The sequence below is a fragment of the Melampsora larici-populina genome (genome assembly GCF_000204055.1).
Source record: "Melampsora larici-populina 98AG31 unplaced genomic scaffold MELLAscaffold_15, whole genome shotgun sequence".
In the NCBI taxonomy this organism is placed as follows: Eukaryota; Fungi; Basidiomycota; class Pucciniomycetes; order Pucciniales; family Melampsoraceae; genus Melampsora; species Melampsora laricis-populina.
In genome coordinates, this window is record NW_006768779.1 from 205872 (window position 1) to 228294 (window position 22423).

The 22423-nt window shown below is 42.5% G+C and overlaps 6 protein-coding genes across 6 annotated transcripts; 1 reads left to right on the top strand and 5 right to left on the bottom strand.

Moving 5' to 3' along the window:
* Positions 1 to 4639: 4639 nt before the first annotated feature.
* MELLADRAFT_85644 (uncharacterized protein) lies at positions 4640 to 6055 on the top strand (the record flags this gene model as incomplete). The annotated part of the gene is made up of 4 exons (XM_007409127.1): positions 4640 to 4798; positions 4878 to 4918; positions 5005 to 5103; positions 5203 to 6055. 4 exons carry the CDS (start codon positions 4640 to 4642, stop codon positions 6053 to 6055), a joined length of 1152 nt encoding a protein of 383 aa, XP_007409189.1.
* A 5007-nt stretch (positions 6056 to 11062) lies between these two features.
* Positions 11063 to 15229, bottom strand: MELLADRAFT_105776 (uncharacterized protein; the record flags this gene model as incomplete). The annotated part of the gene is made up of 12 exons (XM_007409378.1): positions 11063 to 11177; positions 11644 to 11735; positions 11801 to 11967; positions 12047 to 12658; positions 12724 to 12843; positions 12935 to 13090; positions 13318 to 13481; positions 14055 to 14304; positions 14368 to 14472; positions 14523 to 14655; positions 15022 to 15062; positions 15121 to 15229. The coding sequence occupies 12 exons, from the start codon at positions 15227 to 15229 to the stop codon at positions 11063 to 11065; spliced, it is 2064 nt and encodes a 687-aa protein (XP_007409440.1).
* A 402-nt stretch (positions 15230 to 15631) lies between these two features.
* On the bottom strand, positions 15632 to 17570 carry MELLADRAFT_85646 (uncharacterized protein; the record flags this gene model as incomplete). Its single annotated transcript, XM_007409377.1, has 9 exons — positions 15632 to 15846; positions 15915 to 16010; positions 16077 to 16178; positions 16237 to 16591; positions 16666 to 16712; positions 16790 to 17071; positions 17162 to 17286; positions 17387 to 17404; positions 17509 to 17570. 9 exons carry the CDS (start codon positions 17568 to 17570, stop codon positions 15632 to 15634), a joined length of 1302 nt encoding a protein of 433 aa, XP_007409439.1.
* Positions 17571 to 18423: 853 nt separating this feature from the next.
* Positions 18424 to 19361, bottom strand: MELLADRAFT_62545 (uncharacterized protein; the record flags this gene model as incomplete). Its single annotated transcript, XM_007409376.1, has 3 exons — positions 18424 to 18496; positions 18537 to 18776; positions 18847 to 19361. The coding sequence occupies 3 exons, from the start codon at positions 19359 to 19361 to the stop codon at positions 18424 to 18426; spliced, it is 828 nt and encodes a 275-aa protein (XP_007409438.1).
* Positions 19362 to 20280: 919 nt separating this feature from the next.
* Positions 20281 to 21152, bottom strand: MELLADRAFT_85648 (uncharacterized protein; the record flags this gene model as incomplete). The annotated part of the gene is made up of 4 exons (XM_007409375.1): positions 20281 to 20388; positions 20442 to 20594; positions 20654 to 21068; positions 21145 to 21152. 4 exons carry the CDS (start codon positions 21150 to 21152, stop codon positions 20281 to 20283), a joined length of 684 nt encoding a protein of 227 aa, XP_007409437.1.
* A 755-nt stretch (positions 21153 to 21907) lies between these two features.
* On the bottom strand, positions 21908 to 22423 carry MELLADRAFT_105779 (uncharacterized protein; the record flags this gene model as incomplete). The annotated part of the gene is made up of 2 exons (XM_007409374.1): positions 21908 to 21964; positions 22034 to 22423. 2 exons carry the CDS (start codon positions 22421 to 22423, stop codon positions 21908 to 21910), a joined length of 447 nt encoding a protein of 148 aa, XP_007409436.1.

A 22423-nucleotide genomic window follows, 5' to 3' on the forward strand; every position in this document is an offset into this window, starting at 1 on the left:
TCTTGTGACGTGCCATGAGGTGAATGCGCAAAAGTTTGTTACAAGCACTGAAAGGTCACGCATGTGTCACTAGAATTCACACACGTGTGACTCTGATTGACGGAAGTGTTAACTGAAATTACACGTATATGTATGTGATTTACAGTCTATAGCCCAAGGGAAAATCACACATGTGTGATCATGGATCACACATGTGTGACCGGGATGTGATTTACAGTCTATAGCCCAAGGGAAAATCACACATGTGTGATTGTTAGCTACGCATGTGTGATCATGGATCACACATGTGTGACCGGGATGTGATTTACAGTCTATAGCCCGAGGGAAAATCACACATGTGTGATTGTGAGCTACGCATGTGTGATCATGGATCACACATGTGTGACCGGGATGTGATTTACACGTATATGTATGTGATTTACAGTCTATAGCCCAAGGGAAAATCACACATGTGTGATCATGGATCACACATGTGTGACCAGGATGTGATTTATGGTCACACATGTGTGAAAAGGGGTTGTCCAAGTGCAACCAAAACCCGTAATTTCACAAGTTCAACCCAAATTGGTCACACTGGTGTGACTCAAGATCACACATGTGTGACCACGAATTACACATGTGTGACAAAGGGTTGTCCACGTGCCGCCAAAAACCGTGAATTCACAAATTCAACCCAAATTCACACAAGTGTGATCTTAAATCACACCGTGTGACTGGAAATCACACAAGTGTGACAGCTTCATATGTAACAACATGTTGGAGCGTTGGATAGTGTTGTGTGCAGCTGTTCTATGTGTTGATAGTATGCTAATACTATGTTTGAGTGGTAGTGAATGTTGGCGATGTTCAAATTTAGGTGTGAACTTGTGTTGTTGTCGTTGTGAAGCCGACGCGTCGGCGGCGTCGGCGTGTCGGAAGGGGAGGCTTCGGCTTGTCGCCGATAGGAATGACCCGTTTCCTATTGGCCAGTATCCGAAGGGGCGGGTAGCCACAGGTGGGGCAAGGCCCCCCCCTTATAAAAATGGGACTTAGAGAAATTTATATTCCACCATAGAAGCAACTATGTTTCTAAGACTTTCTATTAGGGTGTATTTCAATGACATTGGATGATACAGGTGACAGTATCGTCCAATAGAATTGGTGCTTTCAGGTGCACACAGGTGTCAAAAACCCACATGTAACAATACCTGAAATTTGGGTCATGATTATGAAGACAATATTTTGTGGTCTAAAAACTTCAATCACTTTTGCAATTCTGCTCCAAATAACTCGATTTTTGGTTCATTGAAGAGCTGAACCATTCTCCTTTACACTTCATAATGTCAGTAAGGTGCTATCTAGTCATTTGAACGCTCTACATATGTCCAAACAGTTCTGCATGAATAGCTCTGTGGGACCTTCTTCAGACGGGCTACAGATGTGATGTCTTAATGAAAAATGTAGAGGAAAGACTCACCTTTTCAATGAACCAAAAATCGAGTTATTTGATTCAGAACTGCAAAAGTTATTGATGTTTGAAGATTTCAAAATCCTGTCTACAAGATCAAGGGCCAAATTTCAGGTATTGTTACAGGTGGGTTTTTGATGATTTTCAGCCTTTATTGTTAGTACATTAACCAATATCTGCGTGTAAAACACAAAAAAATACTCATCATCACGCCCCAACATCTAGGAACAAGGTACTTATTTTTTCAGATTTTTAGCTCTCTTCCTGTTGCCTCAGGACTTTTCTATGTCAGTAGTTTTCTTTACCACTCGGTAAAGATTACATTTGGTGTAGTGTCAGAGACAAAACAAAAACAAACCTGTTACCAGACCGTACACAAATCACTTGTCCAGATCTTCACACACACTACCACCTGCAAACCTAACGAATCAGTTATACATTATGATAAGGAGAGTTTCGAGGTGCAGATTTGATAGACAAACAAACTCGCCACCTCCGCCTGAATATCCACGCTTCGGATAGATACGCACCGTCATGAGTGTCTCTGCAGCCAAAGAGAACACAAAACCAGTGATCAGACATTATTGCGATCAAGGGGCATTGCCTGCGAATGAGACCCTGACTGGCCATTATGCCCTGAGTAAATTATCCGATACGAAGCATTAGATAAAGACAGCATCAAATCCATGGGCAGCCTGATCCCATTCCAGCATCCTTGTCAAGGATTACCATATGGTTGGAGTGAAATCACAATCAATCAATATTCCATCATTCCCTGATACAAATAATCAAGGAACAGAAAAGTGGGCTTTGCAAACACACAGGCACAACTATCCAAGTGTGACCGTGTGATGAGTATCCAGTATTTCAGAGCCGTCAACCCAATTAAATATCCCGGCTTATACTGGATGATAGATGATGGGTTCCCAATTGCACAGTGCGGGTAATCATCCAAGCAAGGTCTATAAATACGCTGTGACCCAATGAACAATTGAGATGCCAGAACAGTCCTACAAAGAACTGAATGGTTCCAGACCGCATCTGCACACCTTATTGTTTTCAATCCACGCACACCCGAGTTGGTTGAACGGCAGTCGCTTTCCTTTCCTAATGGTATCTCAAAAGCCTAAGCCTGCGAAGGGCCTCATACCAAAAAGAGTGATGTCGATGGCGGTATTGCATAGCTCAGAGAGCCATCACTTGGGTGGGTATGGAGTCGTGGAATGGACAACCCTCTCTTGGTTCAAGCATTGTATCGCCAAGTCGGTGCTGGCAAAGCTGGTCGCAGAATTCATGAAAGGTTAGCAAATTTCTATATGGGGATCGAAACAATACTGAAACACAACCCGCAGAGTCCAAAGGACTCCCGCGTCCATGCCACCACTCTGGACGGATTCTTCGAGACGGTACGGTGCCCGCATACACCTATACTATCTTGATCCCGTACCATAACAAACCAGAGATACTGCTCTCGGAGGATTCTTAGGTAAGTTGTTCAGTACTTGATTCAACAAAATACATCACGGGATCGAATTGAATGACGTAGACGATGTACTTACAGTTCACCGGTTTCACGACCCGTCACCCCGCTCAGACTACAAAACCAATGTGCACGTGGCCCCCAATACTTTCATATTTGTTTTGGTATCTTTAATCTCCTCCATTCCAGTATGAAATACTATCAACCACACATTATGTAACACCTGAAGAGAATCAATACATACCGAGACGTGAGACTTGCTTAGCACGTCGTGCGACTGTGCCTTGATTTACCTGACAACTGAGAGCCCCATAGTATATTGAAGTCTATGGATAGGCGTAATCAATGCCTTGAAAGACCAGTAAAAGAACATAGTCATGATTGACAATGGTTGCAGGCGTAGCACAAATTGTGTTATGTCCACGCCTCTTAAATAAGGCCATCGCGACACCCCTGATTGATTGTTAGGGCGCACGAATGTAGCCCGGGCACAGTACTGGTTTGATGAATTGACCATTGGGGTCTGGCGCACAACACCGTCGCGCGCAAACATGACCCCGTGTAAGCAGGCGTAGGGTATAGATCTCATCTGACTGGAGGGGCGATAAAACCCAAAGACAATGCGCGCAGAGCAATCAGGTGCTTATTATTCAATGATGATCTAACCAAGAAACCGTTGCAATCAATAATTCACGGAGGCAAAAGCAGACTGGACCATGGATGCAGTACGTCATGGCCGATCATGTAAATACTAATTGCCTAATTGTAATCAATAACATGATCAACATTGCCAAGACAGTTTGATGCAATGATATGAGTAACCAGGCCGGAAACACAACAATAACATGATTATGAATTGAAATAAAACACTAACACAATAACACAGACAAAAGGAAGCACAATCTATAGTTCAACCTATGGGCACATAATCCATAGTTTGACCCATGAGCATGTAACATGGTAAAATTGTATAACAAACGTATTCAGCAAATCGTATACAATCACGTGTGGAAACAGGTACAAAGAGGGTCTGGTTGTGATCGAAGAACTCTGGGCTTGTAACAATCTTTTGTGCCAGGCATCAAGTAATAGCAAGGTATTGGGATAGAGCGAGTGGGTTTAGGACAGCTTGGGAGGCACAATGGTCAGGCAATCATCACTCGTGAGACAGATACATATTCAGAGACATTGCGTACGGTAATGCAACAATAGTCACCTAGATCTCTTCCAATCCAGGCCCAGTAACTTTAGTAACACTACTAAAAAAATAATGTTTTCCGGGCGGAACACATAAATGACTTATGTCATTAAGTGGAACCCCAGAACACAAATAACAGACAGTACTTAAATCTGGGGCGCAGAAAACATTTCTTTCTGAAGATGATCATTTTGTAATATACCCCTATTGAATTTACAATCCTTGAGCTTATGAACCCACCTCAAGACAGTTTTTATTGAGGTTTCTTGATGATCTTCCAAATTACTAGAACTCAATCACTTGCGTCTGTTTGCACCCTGTTTGTCCTTTGTTGTTGTTAACCTTAGGATTTGTAGAGTTCTGATTTTATCCAATCATTTCTTTGTCAACTTTTGCGTTCAACAAAGCGCCCTTGTCATTAGTATTGCACGATCTCCGCTCAATATGATCGGTAGAAAAAGATGCAATAAAAGCATGTCCGTACTTCCTTTTTTTGCTTTCATTGCAACCTCGTATGACCTCCCACAAATTCATAAGCTGTATATATTCCCGTGAGCGGCGGATTACCATCACCAAGTTGAACTGCAACAACTCACCGGATGTCAAGCTGCACAAGCACGAGGCCGCAACAGACAAGTCATATCTATCATCAAAGGACCATCCAGCTTCGAAAGTAAGTATTCTCCTTCTCTCATAGAACAAGCCGTACATATATCAGGCATCACATTTATCTGATGTTCACAACCTTGTAGATTTTCTCTTCATTCCGCCACCATCAGCCTCTAAACCTTCTGTGAGCTGTCGTCTTTGAACTGTTTGCTGGTTCTCCTAAGTATGTTATTGAATCTTTTCAAGCATGTGAATCTTTTTGCTTATAAGTTTCTCTTGCTTTGGTAAATCTTCGATCAGTCTACACCATCAAGTCCAACTTGCCAAGATACGCCGAGGCACCTTTTGGTACTATAAAGAACTTTGGATGTAAGTATCTGTTTGTATGTGGGCCAAGTGATGAACTTTTCATACTGATGATTCTCATTTTGCTGATCTAAAGATTAAGTCTGATAGTTTGTATCTCAGGATGACCAACAAATCAAATAAGAAGAAGAATTCTCCGACATCTCGAATGTCTACTGGGACTTCTCCGAATGATTCGAAGACAGACAACAGTCAATCACAAGGTCCTAGTCTACCGCCGCAGCCATTGCACCAGCCTCCTCCACCTACCGGTCAACCGCCTTTCCAGCCCCCTCCTCAAAAACTTGGGGAGACGCTCAATGCTACCTACTTCAAGATTCAAACGTTACCGGACAACCTTCATTCATTCCTCGATCACGACTATGAAGCAAAGCAGAAAACTTACAAGAGTATTGATTATTACCGAATCTTGGCACACTTTGATCCGGCAACCTTGTCTCGTCCAAATCACAAAAAGGATAAGTTGATTGCAGCCTTTACCAAACATGTTCTACCTCTCATCAAGCCATATCAACAACCTCCACCTCCGTTACCAATGCAGACCGATAAACCTACTAGAACAGACTTCAATCCCCTTTCTAAAAGGGCTAAACGAGATGATCTTATGGGAGTTATTTGGGACGCAGATTCCTCAGTTGTTATACCCAAGGCAGCAACATCGAACGGTCTACTTTATCTGTATCGAGAGCATGTCGACAAAGATCTCCAGATCCCTGGCGATACCCCATTCATCAAGCCTCCAAACGTTGTTCGACGTGCGGAAGTCAAAAGCCTTCTCATGGAAGAGCTTCGATTAACCTTACAAGATCGGGCCCCGCATGTCTTCATTCATTCCACTCCCATGAGTCACCCTGTTCTTGTCAACCTCTACATCAAATTTGTTCTCGATGAAGAGGTTCAGCCTGGGCTCTTGGTCCGTGGATTTCATTACTCGCTTTTGCGCAAAGAAGCTTGATCTGATGTCCAAGTAAGTCCAACATCTACCTTCATTACTTCGCTTGTAGATGTTTCTGGCTAACCATTTTATTGGATGTAATTGAATCATACAAAACTTCTCCAATTAGCCAAACCCGTGTTCACGTTCATGCTTCCAGATCTTATCTAGCTCAGGTATGTCTGTCTCTTCGTGATTGGTTTTGGTTATGTTTCACGCTAACTCTCCTCTGTGCATGTATGACAATCTCACAGTTCAGGTAGCCTATTCATCTGAGACTCCCCATTTGTATCAAATTCCTTGTCTTATCTTATCTCCATGTCCTTGTCGGATGCTCGATTGTTGTATAGCACTATTTTGGATGTATTTCTTACACAAATTCAAACACATTTGAAGCTTGGTTACATTGGATGGAAAATCTCGCATTCTCATACATCTTCCAATCATGTAACCTTTGTCTAATCACTCCTTAAATCCCTCAAATCAAAACCAGCCTTAGATTAGCTATCTTGAAACCAGATATCCATTTTGTCTGAATAATCAAAGAGCCTTTTGCCCCCTAATCGTCCACATAGCCACATCTGTACACTCAGCAGACTTTTTCCCCTCAACCTATTATCTTGGAAAGTGAACATCAATTACTTCTCAGCTCCTACCTTCTGTGGATTCGAACTTTGATACCTGCAACATGCCGCCAAGCACAAAGAAAAAAAATATCCCCCATCGAGTAGTATGTGTCTGTCGCGCATATGAGTGTTATATGGGACGATATCTCGATGCCGACGGGATAACTCGACCAGGAGTGGAGGTCTTACCTCAAACGCTTGCTGCCCACGAACTGGCCGACAGAGCAGCCCAAGCCACTGCCAGCCTTTCTATAACATCAAATCCTCGTGATCTGGGAAGCCATACGTCCGGCCAAGATGAGCTTATCAGCTCTATATCACGCTTGGGTCTGAATTCAATCGATCATGCTATATCACCTCCCGATTCCAGTTCTCATTTGGTTTCAGACGGCGTAGAACATTCCCAGGTGACTTCCCAGTTTTACGTGTTTGCTTCGCGGCCTAAAGATCGAGGCTCACGGTGATTGCGTTCGGTTGTTCCAGGATCACCAGCCTAATGCGACTGCTTGCTCAGGATCACAAGCATCTAAGGGCGGACCTGAACAATCCTCAAACCTGCCAAAAACTTGCTTGGCTGCGACAGAAGCGAAGGCAGCAGGTATGGAAGTATATAAGTGTGGTGAGTTGATTCACTTTCACCAATCAACCCTTGTACTATCAGGTAACTTATCCCTCCTCTGTGTTTGCACAGACCGGTTTTACAAATTCTCATTGCAAGAAATGAATCCTATACTGCTTCACATCGTTCTGGTAGTCGCCATCCTGAGCATCTTTGGTAACTTGTCGATGAACACCGCCACATGGCTCTTTGATTGTCTCAAGATTATGATCGAGCTTTGTTTAACCGGGGCAATGAACATATATCAACCTCCAATGCTTTTCACCAGGCCTGATCAACTCATCTTAAGCCGTATCCCAAAAACCATTACCACAGCAATCCGGTGGCTAAATATTGAGCCCGTTCTCATCGAGATGAACTGCTGTCAATCGTGCTTTGCTCTGTACTCACTCGATCGTACTCCAGAAAGATGTACACATCGCTATGCTCAAATCCCCGGTGGACCTCCCGAATCATTTGAGGCAAACACTGAGAAGCTTTCTTCGGAACCTACATATGAGCCCAATAACTTAGAGTTTTTAGAAACAACCTGTGGTCATCCCTTGTTGCATTTCAAGCGCGAAAAAAAAAAGAGCAATCAGGCGATACGCCTTCCAGAGACTTTCCGATTGGATCGCACGTTTACTCTCTCGTCAAAACATCAAAGAGAGACTCGATCAATCTCTTGAGGAATCTCGAAAGCCCTTCAATCCGAAAGGCAAGTGGAGCGACATACATGAATCAAAAGTATGGAAAGAGTTCCGTGGTCCGAATGGTGGTCAGTACACTGCGACATCTGGAAATTTGATGTTTGGGATGTTCGTCGACGCCATAAACCCTTATGGAAACAAGACTAGTGGAAAACACGCATCGATTACCTTTGTTGTTTTGGTATGTCTGACTCTACCACTTGACATCCGGTATCACCCAGAGAATATCTTCTTGGTCGGTATTGCTCCAGGTCCTTGTGAACCTGCGCTAGAGCAGATGAATTGGATATTACGCCCAATTGTCACCGAACTGAAAGCTCTATGGAACCCGGGATTGCTCTTATCGCGCACCAATCAATACAAGAATGGCCGTCTAGTAAGGGCCGCATTGCTAGTATTCATTGCTGATATCCCAGCTCTTAGGAGATCATTGGGGTTTCCCAGCGCAACAGCAATCAATTTCTGCTCTATTTGTCATCTGACTAAAGATGACATTAATAACTTAGATCAAAGTACGTGGAAAAAACGCACAGCATCACAGCACAAGATCTGGGCATGTCAAGCGCGTGACTCAAATGGTGTTGAAGAAAGAAAGAAGATATTTAAAACTCACGGCGTTTGATATTCAGTACTGGTTGAACTTGAATACTGGGACATTGTTGACTATCATGTAGTCGACTCCATGCATAATCTATTGCTTGGTCTTCTGTCGTGGCATCTACGCCGATTCTGGTCAATGGAAGATGTAAAGAATGAAGAAGATGATTTACCTCCGATAACAAAATCAGAGCTTCAAGAACTTATCCTAGAACACTCAGAGCCTCTGCAATCAAATGCCAATGAAGAGCAACAGGCCGAAAATCAAAATGAGGAAACGGACAGGGTTGCTTTTCAAGATCTATCTTTTGATGAAGACACCAACACCAGTGATGAGAATTTTGATCCCCTTGGTGACTCCGGATGGAACGGCAGATGGGATGCGCCACCTCTCGATGAGATCATATTTGATCAAAAGATGTTGCAATATATCAATTCTCAATTACATCTAATCAATATTCCAAGTTGGATCAAACGCGCCATCCCAGTACTTGGCAAAGCGTCATTTGGCAAGCTCAAAGCTGACGAGTGGAGAAACTTGTTCACTCTTCAGTTACCCCTCATACTGATTCCCTTGTGGTTTGGTCGAGATCAAGTAAAGACTTGTCTCCTGAAAAACTTTCTTCATCTTGTCTCGCTTGTCAACCTTGCCCTCAAGCGAGACATATCATTGGACCAAATTGAAAGATACGAATATCATATCCATGAATACCTAAGTAGCTCACTACAACTCTTTCAACACTGCCGTCTCGCACCCAATCATCATATGGCAATCCATTTATCCGATCTCCTGAGGCGTTTTGGTCCTGTGCGCGCTTGGTGGTCGTTTTTTTTTGAAAGATTGATGGGTAGTATACTCAAGGGATGCCATAATAATCATATAGGTTCGTTTCTTTTCTCTGACCTGAAAGACTTTTCAAATATATGAAAAACTGAATCTTGTACGTCATGTTCCCTTTCAATATGAGCAGGCGAGCTCGAAATAACTTTCCTGAAAAGGTACTGCTCTGCAGGAAACTTGAGCGCGCTTTTGAGGGATCACAAACTTCCGGAACGTCTTCAGGCATATGCTACAAGGCTTCAATCGCTGTATGAGGCAGAAGAGCGGAGGCCTAGAAGACAGTCGAATGGTGATATGTTGCCAATTGATAACGATGTTTTGAAATTGCTGGTTGATCGCTTAAACGGGGAAGCAGGAGATTCGCACCAATGGATGACACCAGAGGATCTATGTTTGCTCAGTGAAGATGAAAGTTTTGGGATCTCACCAGTCCAGCCTCGGGCATTCTTCCACAAACGCATAACACACAACAGTGTTTCATTTTCCACTTTTTCGACTTCTCAGAAAGATAGTTTTGTGGCATTCAGAATTGGTCTTACAGATAAAGTGGCCTATGGAAGAATATTTTCAATCTTCACTCACTCAAGATCATCAAAAGTCACCAAGAACTGTCGTCAAACTTGGGTACAGGTTCAGTGTTTCCCTGAAATCCCATCAAGACTCAAAAGATTTGATCCATTTAGCTTAGTGAAAGCACCTGATGCACAAATTCACCTGTGTGCTTGGAGTCCAACAACAGACAGAATCGTGAAGCTAGATGAGATAATTGCTCACTGTGCCTGGATGATGTACAGGCCTGGCCTGATCCACAAGAATCTTGACATACCCACCGTGGCTTTAGTCTCAACAGATAGATAGAATGTTTCTCCTATCAATCTTTATCACGCTGCGTTCAATGTAGAACAAACCCAGTTGTTGTACATCACCATGATCACTAAGCTCACTATGAGTACGGTACAAATATCTAATACATTGCATACCACCGAGTCATACATATGTTGTTTCTATTGAATTATGTAAAATCCTTTTCTCTTTCCAAGAATTCATTTACTACCAGTCCTTGTATCTGTGAAAGGATCTCATTAATACAATGCTTAGGAAAAATAAGCATAGAAGTACTTACGTCAAAATGCTTATAGCTATGCCTAGATGGTCTACACACAAACCTAGAAGCCAAGCCCATCCAAGGCGGTGCGGATGGCAGGTAGTATAAGTTGTGAATCGATATTCATGGATACTTTCTCCTTGACAGTGAGGCTATCATGAAATTCGTTGGAATAGCAGTCCCGAGGCAGATTTTCGGGCACCGGAATCTTACTTAAAGGTGCATTCTGCACTCGCATACGTGGACGCGAGGGGCGACCACGCGGTGAAGAGGTGTTGTTTCCAGGGAGACTCCTCCTGAACCGTGCTTGAGATTCGTCAAGGCGTTTCCAGATATTGGATAGACTTTCACTACGCCAGTTGAGTCTTCTAACCTGTATAGGTGTCTTGTCTCCTGGTGTTGTGTCCGATGCGCCCTCGGGGTCCGTTTCATCATCACTGCACGTAGCTTCAATCAGGGGTAAGAGAGACCATAATGAACGGTGATTCATTACGGTATTTTTTCGTGCTTTTCTGAGCTGAATGTCCAAAACAAAATTATATTGTCAGTAGCTATTCCAGATGAGAAATGTTCTCAAAAGGACCCACACGACCAAGTCTTGTGGTGCGCCTGTTCGTAGCATCTGCTGCCTTCCGACGGTCCTCCTCCCACTGCTCTTTACGATACCTGTGGAAAGACAGTAGACATACAAAAATACATTTTGTCAGTTTACAATTTGGTCGTAAGCGGTTTCAAGCTATGATATAGTAAAGAAGAAAACTTCACATACCTTTTCTTCAACGTCTGAAAGTATGTAGCGAAGCAATTCTTGATGTACTGTCTATTCTTGTCGTCCAAAGACACCCCTGGATACTCTCCATAATCAACTAGTTTGACAAATATCTTTTCGGAAATACTCCAGAGCCACTTATTTTCCTGTGATTGTGCTGAATCAGAGAAATCGGGCCTAAAGGTTTCTAAGCCAACTGAGTCCATCAGCTTCAATATTACAGCGAGCTGCTGAGGCGTGGCATCTGGATGCCCCGGTCGATGGCTTGGTTCAGATGGGTTTTCATTTGTGGAAGGTTGTGGCGGTTCGGAAATTTCGGAGATGTCAATATTGATAGCATCAATGTCTATGTCATACATCCACCTTCCCTTCTCTTCAGTGCTTGCCGGTGGTGGTGGTGGACTGTTTTCGGATTTTCTTCCCAGCATCACATCGATATGAAAACGAACATGGGCCTTCCCAACAACATGATGAGTTGAATGGATGGATCCTGACTCAAGCTTGATAGATGATGACTTACTGCTGTTCTACCACCCCGCATCTTTTGTTTTACTACTTTCTCGCCATCCTCGGCTAAAGCATTTTCCATCACTCGTGTTAAATTTTTGACATCTTGCGCTAGTTTGTCAACCCTTTGGCTGGTGGCCAGACAAAAATTCTTTAGTTCATTGTATTCATTGCTTTTTTCTAACATAACACCACACAAACCGTGAGCTGATCATCATCCTTTGGGAAATCCTGAATCTTACATCACAAATAAACTCACCTTTGCTTATACTTTCGACATCTGAGTGGCCTAGGTTGTCTTCTGTTGTGTGATTTTTCTTCTTTGCACTATCTCGTGGCTTGGTTTTTTTTGATTCAAAGATTTCTGTGCTGTTATCGGAATCGTGGTTGGGATCATGAATAGGTCCAGAATCCAGCTCTGGTTTGTCTTCATCTTCAGATTCTTCCCGAGCTCGTTCTTTACCTTTGGTTGACTTTTTGGCAGACACTGCTTTAGAAGTCGGGTTCTTGCGGTGTGATTGATTGTTTGGTGAGTTTTCTAGGTCATCTTCTGTCGTCTGATTTTTCCTCTTTGCACTATCTCGTGGCTTAGATTTTTTTGATTTAGAGATTTCTGTGCTGTTATCGGGATCGTGGTTGGGATCATGAATAGTTCCGGAATCCAGCTCTGGTTCGTAATCATCTTCAGATTCTTCCCGAGCTCGTTCTTTAGCTTTGGTTTTCTTTTTGGCAGACGCTGCTTTAGAAGTTGGGATCTTGCGGCGTGATTGATGTTTTGGTGAGTTTTCATGCTGAAGACTGGGGAGAACAGATGTCGAAGTTTCAATTGGACTTGAATGAGGTTCTTCCGCTGTCGTTTTTCCAGGACCTGCTGTTAATCAAACCATAAAAGTATCAGTGCATGCTACATGGAAAGACTGATAAAGACAGACTCACCCTGACATATTACCTGAAATCTTTCACCAAAGGTCAAGTCCGCACCTTTACGTTTGGAAGCCATAGATTTTGAGCCATTCTTCTCCGCGCGATCAACACGCGGAGGCTTCGGTGTTATTACTACAAATACATCCAGGAAGAAGACAACAGTGTACTCGAGTCAAAACTTGCCTCATGACCACTAATCAGAAGCAAAATGTTGAAAACTTACTCAAATCTTTAAATTTTTCGCAGTTCCGGATCAAATCAGACTTGTCCATTCCCCGAGTGTCCACCCCAACTTCCGAAACCATTTTGGCAAGCTCCTCCACTTCAAAAACCGAGTAGTCGACCTGGATTTCTTGTACATCTGGTTGATCTGGTGTTTCTGTCGGAATTGAGATGACAGGAATTGATAGGTTTTTGATGGTTGACTTGGCGCGAGCGTCACTTGATCGCCTCGGTTTCTTCTTTGTTTGTATATGCTTGTCAAGGAGGTCAAGTAGACGGTTTCGGGATGTACTGGCCGCTGGGACACTTGGTCCGGGTTCTAGAGTTCTCGAGTCAGCTGGTCACTTAACCTCCCCTTCTTTATGATGACTCCATAAGGCTAACCTTCCACTTGTGGTTCATCCTGTGTACCCGTTTTTTTCCTTTTTCTTGAACCTGCCGGTGGATCAACTGTTTCTTTTGCATCATCATCCACAATTTTCTCTATTTCTGCTTCGATATCTTGGTTGAGATTCCTGTTGCGCTTTAGTATGCGAGAACTTGCCCGTCTGGACATGAAGACCAAATGATGAATTAGATAAATAAAGAAAAACCTGAATGTAATATCAAATAAGGAAAGAACGTGAAAGAAACTTGTAAGTGAAAGAAGCTGGCTGAGATACGGAGTGTCAATGAAGGTAACAAAAAATCCTACATGACCATGTCAAATATAAGTGGAGATAGAAACAAACAAACAAAGGAGTTCATAACAAAGAACTTGATTTTGCGCGTTGTGAGGTCAAGTTCATCATATCCAGAGTGACTCATGTTCATGTAGTTAGTGTATTAGTCCCTCAAACAGCATACAGAAATTCAAAGGGGGTCATCTTAGCAGCGCGGATTCCATTGGGTCGACAGCTCTTCACACTTTCAAAGCTGATCAATAGTCAGCTTCGAACGCTACGTGGTAACTGTAGGTCTGAGGAAATGAAATTGGTGACAAGGCAAAGATACAACCAATCGTATAATGATAAAATCACAAAGCACTTCATTACAATCCTGATCAAGTCAAACAGCCCAAGATACATTTCAAGGAGAGGATATCACAAGTATTGTAATGTCAATTGATACAGAAGTTTCACTCGTTGCTACGATCAGCCCTCTGACTGGCACTCTCATAGCTGTCGTATTCTGCCTGAAGATCAATACCCCCAAAAGTTGTGATGATCTGACGGAAAACCTTGTCGTGGCCGTCAGTTTTGGAAGCAGTGATGTACGCCTCGGTTTCCATATTAGCTATCTTGGTCTCCAGATCTTTGACTTTCCGGTCGAGCTTGTGAGGTTTTCTGTCTGCGAGTCTCAGAGCAGTCGACAGTTCCTCAATTTGTCGTTCTATAAAACACAACCAGTTAGCAATGCACTTATAATCAATCAGCCTAGATAGACAACACAAACCATTTTGTTGATGTTGTTCCACCTTTTGACACACGGCATTCATCTTTTGGTTGATAAAATCGAGTGCATTTTCAAGCCGGAGAAGCCCTTCTCTCAGCTGATTATCTAGAGATAGAACAAGTATCAAAGAGTTAGACCAAGGTATGTATATGTACCTCCAATTGAAAAGCTCCCACCTTTGTTTTGGTCATCTTGTTGTGGCTGTATGCCATTTTCGAAAGCATGTTGTTCACTTGACACTCCGGATTCTGGCATAACAACACTGTTCGGGAAGATATTGTTGCGACTCTATGAAGATCAAGAGTATAGATTATTAGCCAAGACAAAATCCCAGATGTAGAATGAAATGGCAGAGATGTATGTCGAGACGAAAACAATCAGGGAGGCAACAAATCTATGGACGAGTGAGCAGTATACTTACTATATATTGACAAGATAGGCAAATGAGAACTCGATTTTGAATTTGAGGATTCACCAATCAGGAAGGGTTGAATCTTTCTACTTGAGAATATAAGCTGGAATAAAGTCGAAGAACAAGGGTACACATATGTGTACCAATTGAGTGGTCCATGCGGTTCATGGGGTTGTCTTCAATTACATTGGCAATTTCGGTGGTGGAGAAAGTATGGCAATAGAACCTCACATGTATCTTACCAAACCTCGTACGTGGCTTAGGGGGATTCTAACTGTTGATCCTATTTGAAAGTTTCAGCATCACACCCATGTTGACGTAAAAATAATTTCATGCTAAACTCTCGTGTAGAAGAGAGATTAATTGATGTTCATCCCATGCTTGAAATCGATCAAATTGTACAATTTTACACTTCTTATCTTGTTCTGACTTCTCATGAGCATCAGGCATTCCAAAAGATTCTTTTGTATCAACTTCTGAGAATACTGCTTCACTGGTGTATTGTCTTTTATTCTCTCAAAGTCCATTTTTGGCGATCAAGACTCTCAACAGAAATGTATCATTAGCAATTTATGCAGATATAAGGTAGTTTGTCTTGCTTTGGATCAGACGCTTCATTCACCTTCATTTTATAACAATTTGGTATTCCTATCCCAACTGCCGCGTGTATTTCCATCAAAAGACTTCTACTACTAGTGATCACTACATTTATAAAAAGTTCTAGTACATATGGTCGCTAGAAAGACTACTCATGAGTACAACAGCTGTCATCGGTGGAGACACTTGGCGCTAAAAAATCTGTGAATAGCAATGAAAGGAGAAGGACATTTAAATTTCATCATTCTTGTTGGTCTAATCGCTACTCTCATCTTCTTCGTCATCCGAAGCCATCAACTTCTCAAGGATGTGACCATGTGTCACAATCTCTTCGTGATCTGTGTCTACTTTGCGGCGCAAGGTGTCAACTCGAATTTCTAAATGAGTAACTTGTGGATGAAGTGTACTCGTAATGTTAGCTGTTTTCTTCAGGCACTCTTGATCTGTTTTGAGTATTTGAATCTTGTGTTCTAAAAACAATCAATCATTAGTTTAATCAATGCAAAGATTGGCTGCCCTAAACCAACAGCACACGAACCCTGAACTTCCAGTTGCGTTTTGGCTTGTAAAACGTCAGCACTCAGTTGACCCACCTCTTCCAAGATTTGAGCAATTGATTTTTCGAGCTGACAAACTGAATAGACACAGATCGAGCTTTGAGCAGGAGAAGATGAAAGATGATAGGAGACATGATACTCACTACGTGCTTCACGTCCCCTTTCTTCCTTAAACACATCAACACCTGATCGCTTCTTTCCAATCACAGTGGTAGGAGAAATTGGCGGAATATCCTTGCCTAACACTGTGGAAAGAATCACAAGGTAAGCTTGGGACAGGGAAAGAAGAGAATGATCATATACCTTGGTTTCCAATATCCATACAATCAGTATCCGAAAAATCAATGAGATCTTTGATTTCAGTACTTTCGGAATATGCTGGCTGTTGAGGAACGATCCGAGGTTCAATGTGATCAAGAATAGGCGAGGGTTTCATTGCATTACGTTTGGGAACATGTAATTTGGTGATAGCACCCTGTGAAGGCAAGGCTGGCATGGCGAGAGAGTCGTGTAGGTCTTTGAGATCCTTCTCATCGTGCTCAAAAGTGAGAGACGTATTTGAATTGATGTGACCAGGTGAAGATGGCTGGATACTTGGATGAACGGAATCCCCAGTCGACTTGGTAGGTTTTGTGACAGTTTGGGACGAATGGGTGATCTGGATCAACAGGTATGTGTTAGTAATAAACCAATAAGATGGTTTTGAAGATATGTAACAAATGAGGCACTCACTTTTTTCTTCTTGGAAGTCTTTGAGCTTATACGACGTATGTCTGAACCTTGAGAAATACAAGAGTATCCCATATGTATTAGAGACAAGTGATTTGAAACAGCACTGAGGCACGCATGTACGTACCCAATTCACTACTCTTTGGACTTTGTTTGACCTCGGAGGACGCAACTCGCTTGCCCTGTCGTCCAACTGTGTTTAATTTGAAAAATGGCGGAGTCGGCGGTTGGAAAGGCTTGGAATCTTGGAGTTCTTCGAGTGATTGAAGCTTGGGGTATCGTGATGTAGAGGTTGAACTGCGGATCTCCATGGTTGTGGTAGTGGGCTGATCGGTCAAGATAGATGCCTCAATGCTTGAAGCGCTGGCAGTCGTACAAGCAAGTTTGTCAGTGGCTGGATTAGGAAAGTCTTTGGTGGTGGATAAGATGCCGTAAGAAGGATCGATCAGTTTTCAGGAGCCTGGGTGGATAACACTTGCTTTAGAGTGGAAGTACGTACATTCGGGCTGGACTGATCGAACCAGCTCAGCCAAACCAACTGGGTCAATCCTCGGTCGTATTGGAATCTTTGGATGATTGATATGCATCCAGTCCAACATCATCTGCTTGGACACACCGGGTGAGCTAGGGTCAAATGGACAGGTCATTGCTCACAAGATCAGTGAAGCGAAAAGATTAGATATCAGTCAGAGATGAAAAAGTGAAGGAGAAGGTTGAAGCGAACACAACACGAGGGTCTGAACTTACTTTTATTATATCCGTGTGGGACGTAAAACACCATACATACACATGTAGATCAAAGAAGAAATGAGGTACGAGGATGATTTGATGACATGAAAGTCGTACTCAAGATGAGTTGTTGAAATTTCAATAGGCTTGGTCCGTTGTATGTATACATAGTGCCACATGATGGATACGCAAACTAACTTACGTGCTTCTTGATTGTGAATGTTGAGGAACACAAATTGAAGATTGGTCCACATTCGATTAATCACAAGGCACAGTCACCAAGCTTGTATACGTTGTGCCGCCTTGATAGTGCGACAATTTGGTAAGTCATCCAAGATAGTACTGACTGTGACCGCCCACATCGATTTACCTGTTCAAATTGGGATGCATGACATTGAACTTATCTCTTAAATTCATCTCATAAAGCTGCTCACTTGGTTACGTATGACTACTACACTCTATGAAATGTCAACTGATCATGCATTCAATGCGGGTATATTACGAAATGATCATCTTCAGAAAGAAAAAGAATGAGGTGAATGTTCATATTCACATGTCCCTTGTGTTTTGGGCCTCAGATTTATATACCCCAGAACACGTAATTCATCTACAATTAAGTGGTAGATGAATTATGTGTTCTGGGGTATTGCTTAATGACATAAATTATATTCTTGTGGCATTGTAGTGGGTTATCAATCTTGATACGAGTTTGTTAAATTTGGAAGCTTCTGTAAGAGAGGTGTATACAATTGTTTCATTGCTTAATAGCTTTGAGAGTTTCTCGAAAAAAGAAAAGGTACAAATTTCTTGAGGCGAAAGAATACATATATATGTATATGACCGATGTAGTTACTGATTGAGCAACTGATCATGAGTGAAGATAAAGTCCGGCACAAACATCATATCTAAGATAGCTTATAGCTTGAAAGTTTCTCGAACAAAGAAAAGGTATCAATCTCTTAAGATGAAAGACTACATAGCGAGATATGGTAAAGTTTGTAATTGTTCAGCTCAAATTATTTAACAAAGTTATTATTTGACAAGTCTAGTGACTATGAAGACCGTATGGGATATAGGATAGAAGAATCCGCTGTGAGCTTTGGGTCTGATCAAAAGCGAAGATCATTTAACAAAATCTGACTTACGCATTTTGTGAAGTAGCTTCGTAAGTAGGAGGTGCAGGGTCTTGGTCACCCGCTTCGCCATCTTCTTCATCAGCCTCTTCGTCGGAATTGAGGGATTCAGAGGTGGTTGTTTCGTCGTCATGTGTTGCCAGTACTACAGTCGAGCGGAAGATAAAACGAGTGACATACCAAGTAGCTGAATGTGCTACTGGTGGAGTGTGCGCTCGCGGGAGATATAGCTCGTGGTGACAAGCCCGTTCACTGTGCGATTCAAGTAATTCTGTGTCAGTACAATCTCAAACTTTTCATTTGTAAAAGAAAGTATACTGACGCTTGCTCCCTGATTATTGCACTCAAATGACCAATGTTACGGCTGATTGAATCAAAGCTGACTTGATCGACGGCTAGAACTACTTTTGCTTTCGCAGCCATTTGAGGAAAAACGAGTTGATCGCATGTATCAACATTGGGGCGAGATAGAGTGTGAGTAAAGAAGGCGATGTGGCATCGATCCTCGTGGAGGTGCGCAGCAATAGCTGAGGCTTCAGCCAGAAGTAAGTCTTTGTGGTGCTGAAGGTCGTAGAGTTCGCTTGTGTTTAGAGCAAAGTATTCGAGAGCATGTTGATTGACGCCGGCAAATGCACTTTTAACGTTTCCTCTATCAAGTGCCCATACAACATTCCTTCGAAAGGATCGAGCCCGTGCGGCGTTTGGATCCTCGGCGACGGTTGATGTTCCTTTGACATGAGGTGTTTGATCAGCGGCAAGGAAGTCGCTGGGATGAACTAGATAGATGAGGTCGAAATAGGTGGGGTTATCGCCTACGATCTCGCGGACATTCGACATGGTTGAGACAGATATGTATATGCGAGACTTCAAGGTCCAAAGATTCGAGCGATCAGAGGTCAGACAAAACCTTGATTTATGGGACTGTGACGGTGATACGATCACGGGTACATACCTGATAAGGTTTATGGTATTGCTCTGAGCTGGATGAAGAAAATGGCTATGATTGAGAAGGATCGAAGGGATGTGAAAAAGGAAATGACGACTGAGGAGAGATTTTGAAGTCCGACACAGATAGAGTGAGTATGTCTGACTACAATGATATTTAGGTGTGAGGACAAAGTCCGCCTTCAGAATCATATTCTAAAGCTACAAAGATGACAAAGGGGGGCATAAGCAAGAAACGAGGGTTGTTGTAGACGCTGACCCCACCTCAAGAAAGGTTAAATTAATGACTTCATATGCGGTCCAATTGAGTGGTCCACATAAATATATACATAATAATAAATACTGTACGCGAAGATGAAGATCAAAGTTGGTGTCCGAATACCAAGCACCATGCATGAGGGCACTACTTTCTCTTATATAGCAATAAAACAAGACCAAAACCACGAGATCCAAAGGATCTATAGAGTGTGATAAATATTTCTGTGTTCTGGGGTGTTGACATATGACACAATATTTATATATGTGTTCCGCCCGGAAAACATTATTTTTTTAGTAGTGTAACTTTGGTCGCCTTTCTTTTGGGCTGTGCCCTCGCCCTCTTTTTTGGTGGTTGGCGCACTGGCTGTTCGCCACTTGAAGCAATAGAGGCAGGCGTCTGATTGGATGCAGTAAACGGGGTGCTGGAGCCGGAGCCCGAAGCCGTGACTGGGGATTTGAAGGGTGTGTTCACAGGGCGCGAGCTAAACATGAGCCCTCAGACGATCCGGTTAGCAGGGCCCGGCACAAATAATCAAGGAACCAAATACACAACCTACTTAGTGGACTTTGGACGATCATTAGGAACTTGACTCCCAACCCTCACTGCTTTCTTGCAACCCGCTGATTCAAGGTGGCCAGAGGTAGGCGACACTTTGTTCACCTGTTAAAAGGCCGAGTCAGTTCCGAGAAGTAAGAAAAGACATTGGAACTCACGATTACAATGTAACGGTTTGTTTCTTCGTTGAAATCTTTGACATAGCCATGGAATTGACACTCACGGCCCTTTTTGACGACCTGGGGGGATCCCGCAAGGTGCTTGAGAGGAGGAACACAATACTCAACTGTCATAGATGTCGCTTCTTTCGTCTACCGTAACAATGTCAGCACATTGTTCTTGACCCAATTGGGAGACGAAACACACTGACCTCCGGGTGAAAATTGCAGTGCTGAACAATCGCATACAAAGTGACTTTGTCGGGCTCGCTAGCGTTGCACTTCAGGTATTGCATTTGTTCCTCAACGTAGAAGTCAACGTCAAGGACACGACCAATCCCAGTTACGCCTACTTTGTTAGCTAAACTATCACAGAAAGACTCTGCAGTACCAAGCAATGCTCTGTCAAAGCCTTCGAAGAACAACTCTTTGTTGTACGTTTCTTGAGTATTGGTAGGGAAAAAGGTGCCCTGCAAGAAGTACAGGTTCCCAGGATGCAGCATAAAGTCCTTGTTGCTGTAACCAGTAGCTCGAATCTCGTAATCCACGGTTTCGTTGGGTTCTTCACCACTGCAGACAATGTTGGTCGAAAAACTGTGGAACTCGACCTTGAAGCTTTGTTCCTCACTGAGCTACAATCAAGTAAGTTATGGGTCAGCGCGGCCACCCGTTGTGATTAGTGATTATGACGCCAGAGCCTTACCATTTCATCAATGCAAAAGATGCCAGAAAAGTAGACGCCATGACCGGTGCAAGGGTTCGGTTCTGACATTCTCAATCTGTATATTGGTATAATGGTATACTAGCACAATTGGGCGGCGGGCGCCGCACAGGGCATTTTAACTTTGTCCAAGAACTTGTTACACTGGCTAAGACAACTTATTATTTGGGGCCCAATTCCACCGGTGTGTATCCCCAACAAAGAGTAATATTACCTGAAGCCAAGGGGATAACATTAGATTGAGCATAGTCACTCATAATTACAACTATTATGCTCAATTTTTTATTGTTAATCAGAACACCAATTTAGATCAAGAATTCCAGACCATCTTAGCATTTACATGACTTTTATGGGCATAAACATATTGAAAAACTGACTAATCAGACTACAATACATAAATACATACCAATCAAATAAACACTATTCTACCAAGGCTTTTAATGTGACATAATAGCTAGAGTACTAATCAAAATTGTTGATAAAGCATCACAGTAGTTTAACAGTGCCCAATGACAATCATTATTCATTCTCCAAGCATTTGGAAAAGGCGAGATAAGCATGAAAGAAATTCAAAACCAAGCCTATTACTTTCTTAAAATTGTTTTATTTTCGAATACTTTATAACTTGAAGCACAGACTTTAACATATAGCATTGTTAAATGTTAGTATCCAAATTAGAATGATACGAAGTCGTGTATTGTTAAAATTGCTTACGGTTACATTATATCAAAAAGGCTGATACACATCAGTGCTCCAAAGTTTTACTTTCGACAACTACCTCATCAAGTCGATCAATAAAGTTCTAAGACCAAATAACAAATGTCAACACTGACTTATAACAAGCTAAGATGTAAGATCGAAATATACTCACCAGCACATCAATATGATTCATTTCAGTTCGGAAGTGGCACACAATTCCCCAAGCTTTGAATAGTTCGACTAAAATTGGGTTGCTCTTGATTTTTGAATTGTGAGTAATGAAAATGAAGTGTTTCAATTTAGGAGCTTTCTTGAGTTTGTTGATATCTTTCAGAGCTGACTCCCAGTACCCTTTGGCATTTGGATAATTGGCAATGAATACTTCTACGGTGCGGAAAATGCCCCATTGGAACCAAATTGGTCGGCGAGGTTTGGCTGTGATATGGATACTGCGAATAACCCTAAGTTTTGGCAGGACTTTACCAGCAAGTGCCGTCGGGATATGATCCGGAATCGTTTCAAGAAGCAAAGCATTAAGAGTATGTCTTAGAGGCATTACCAT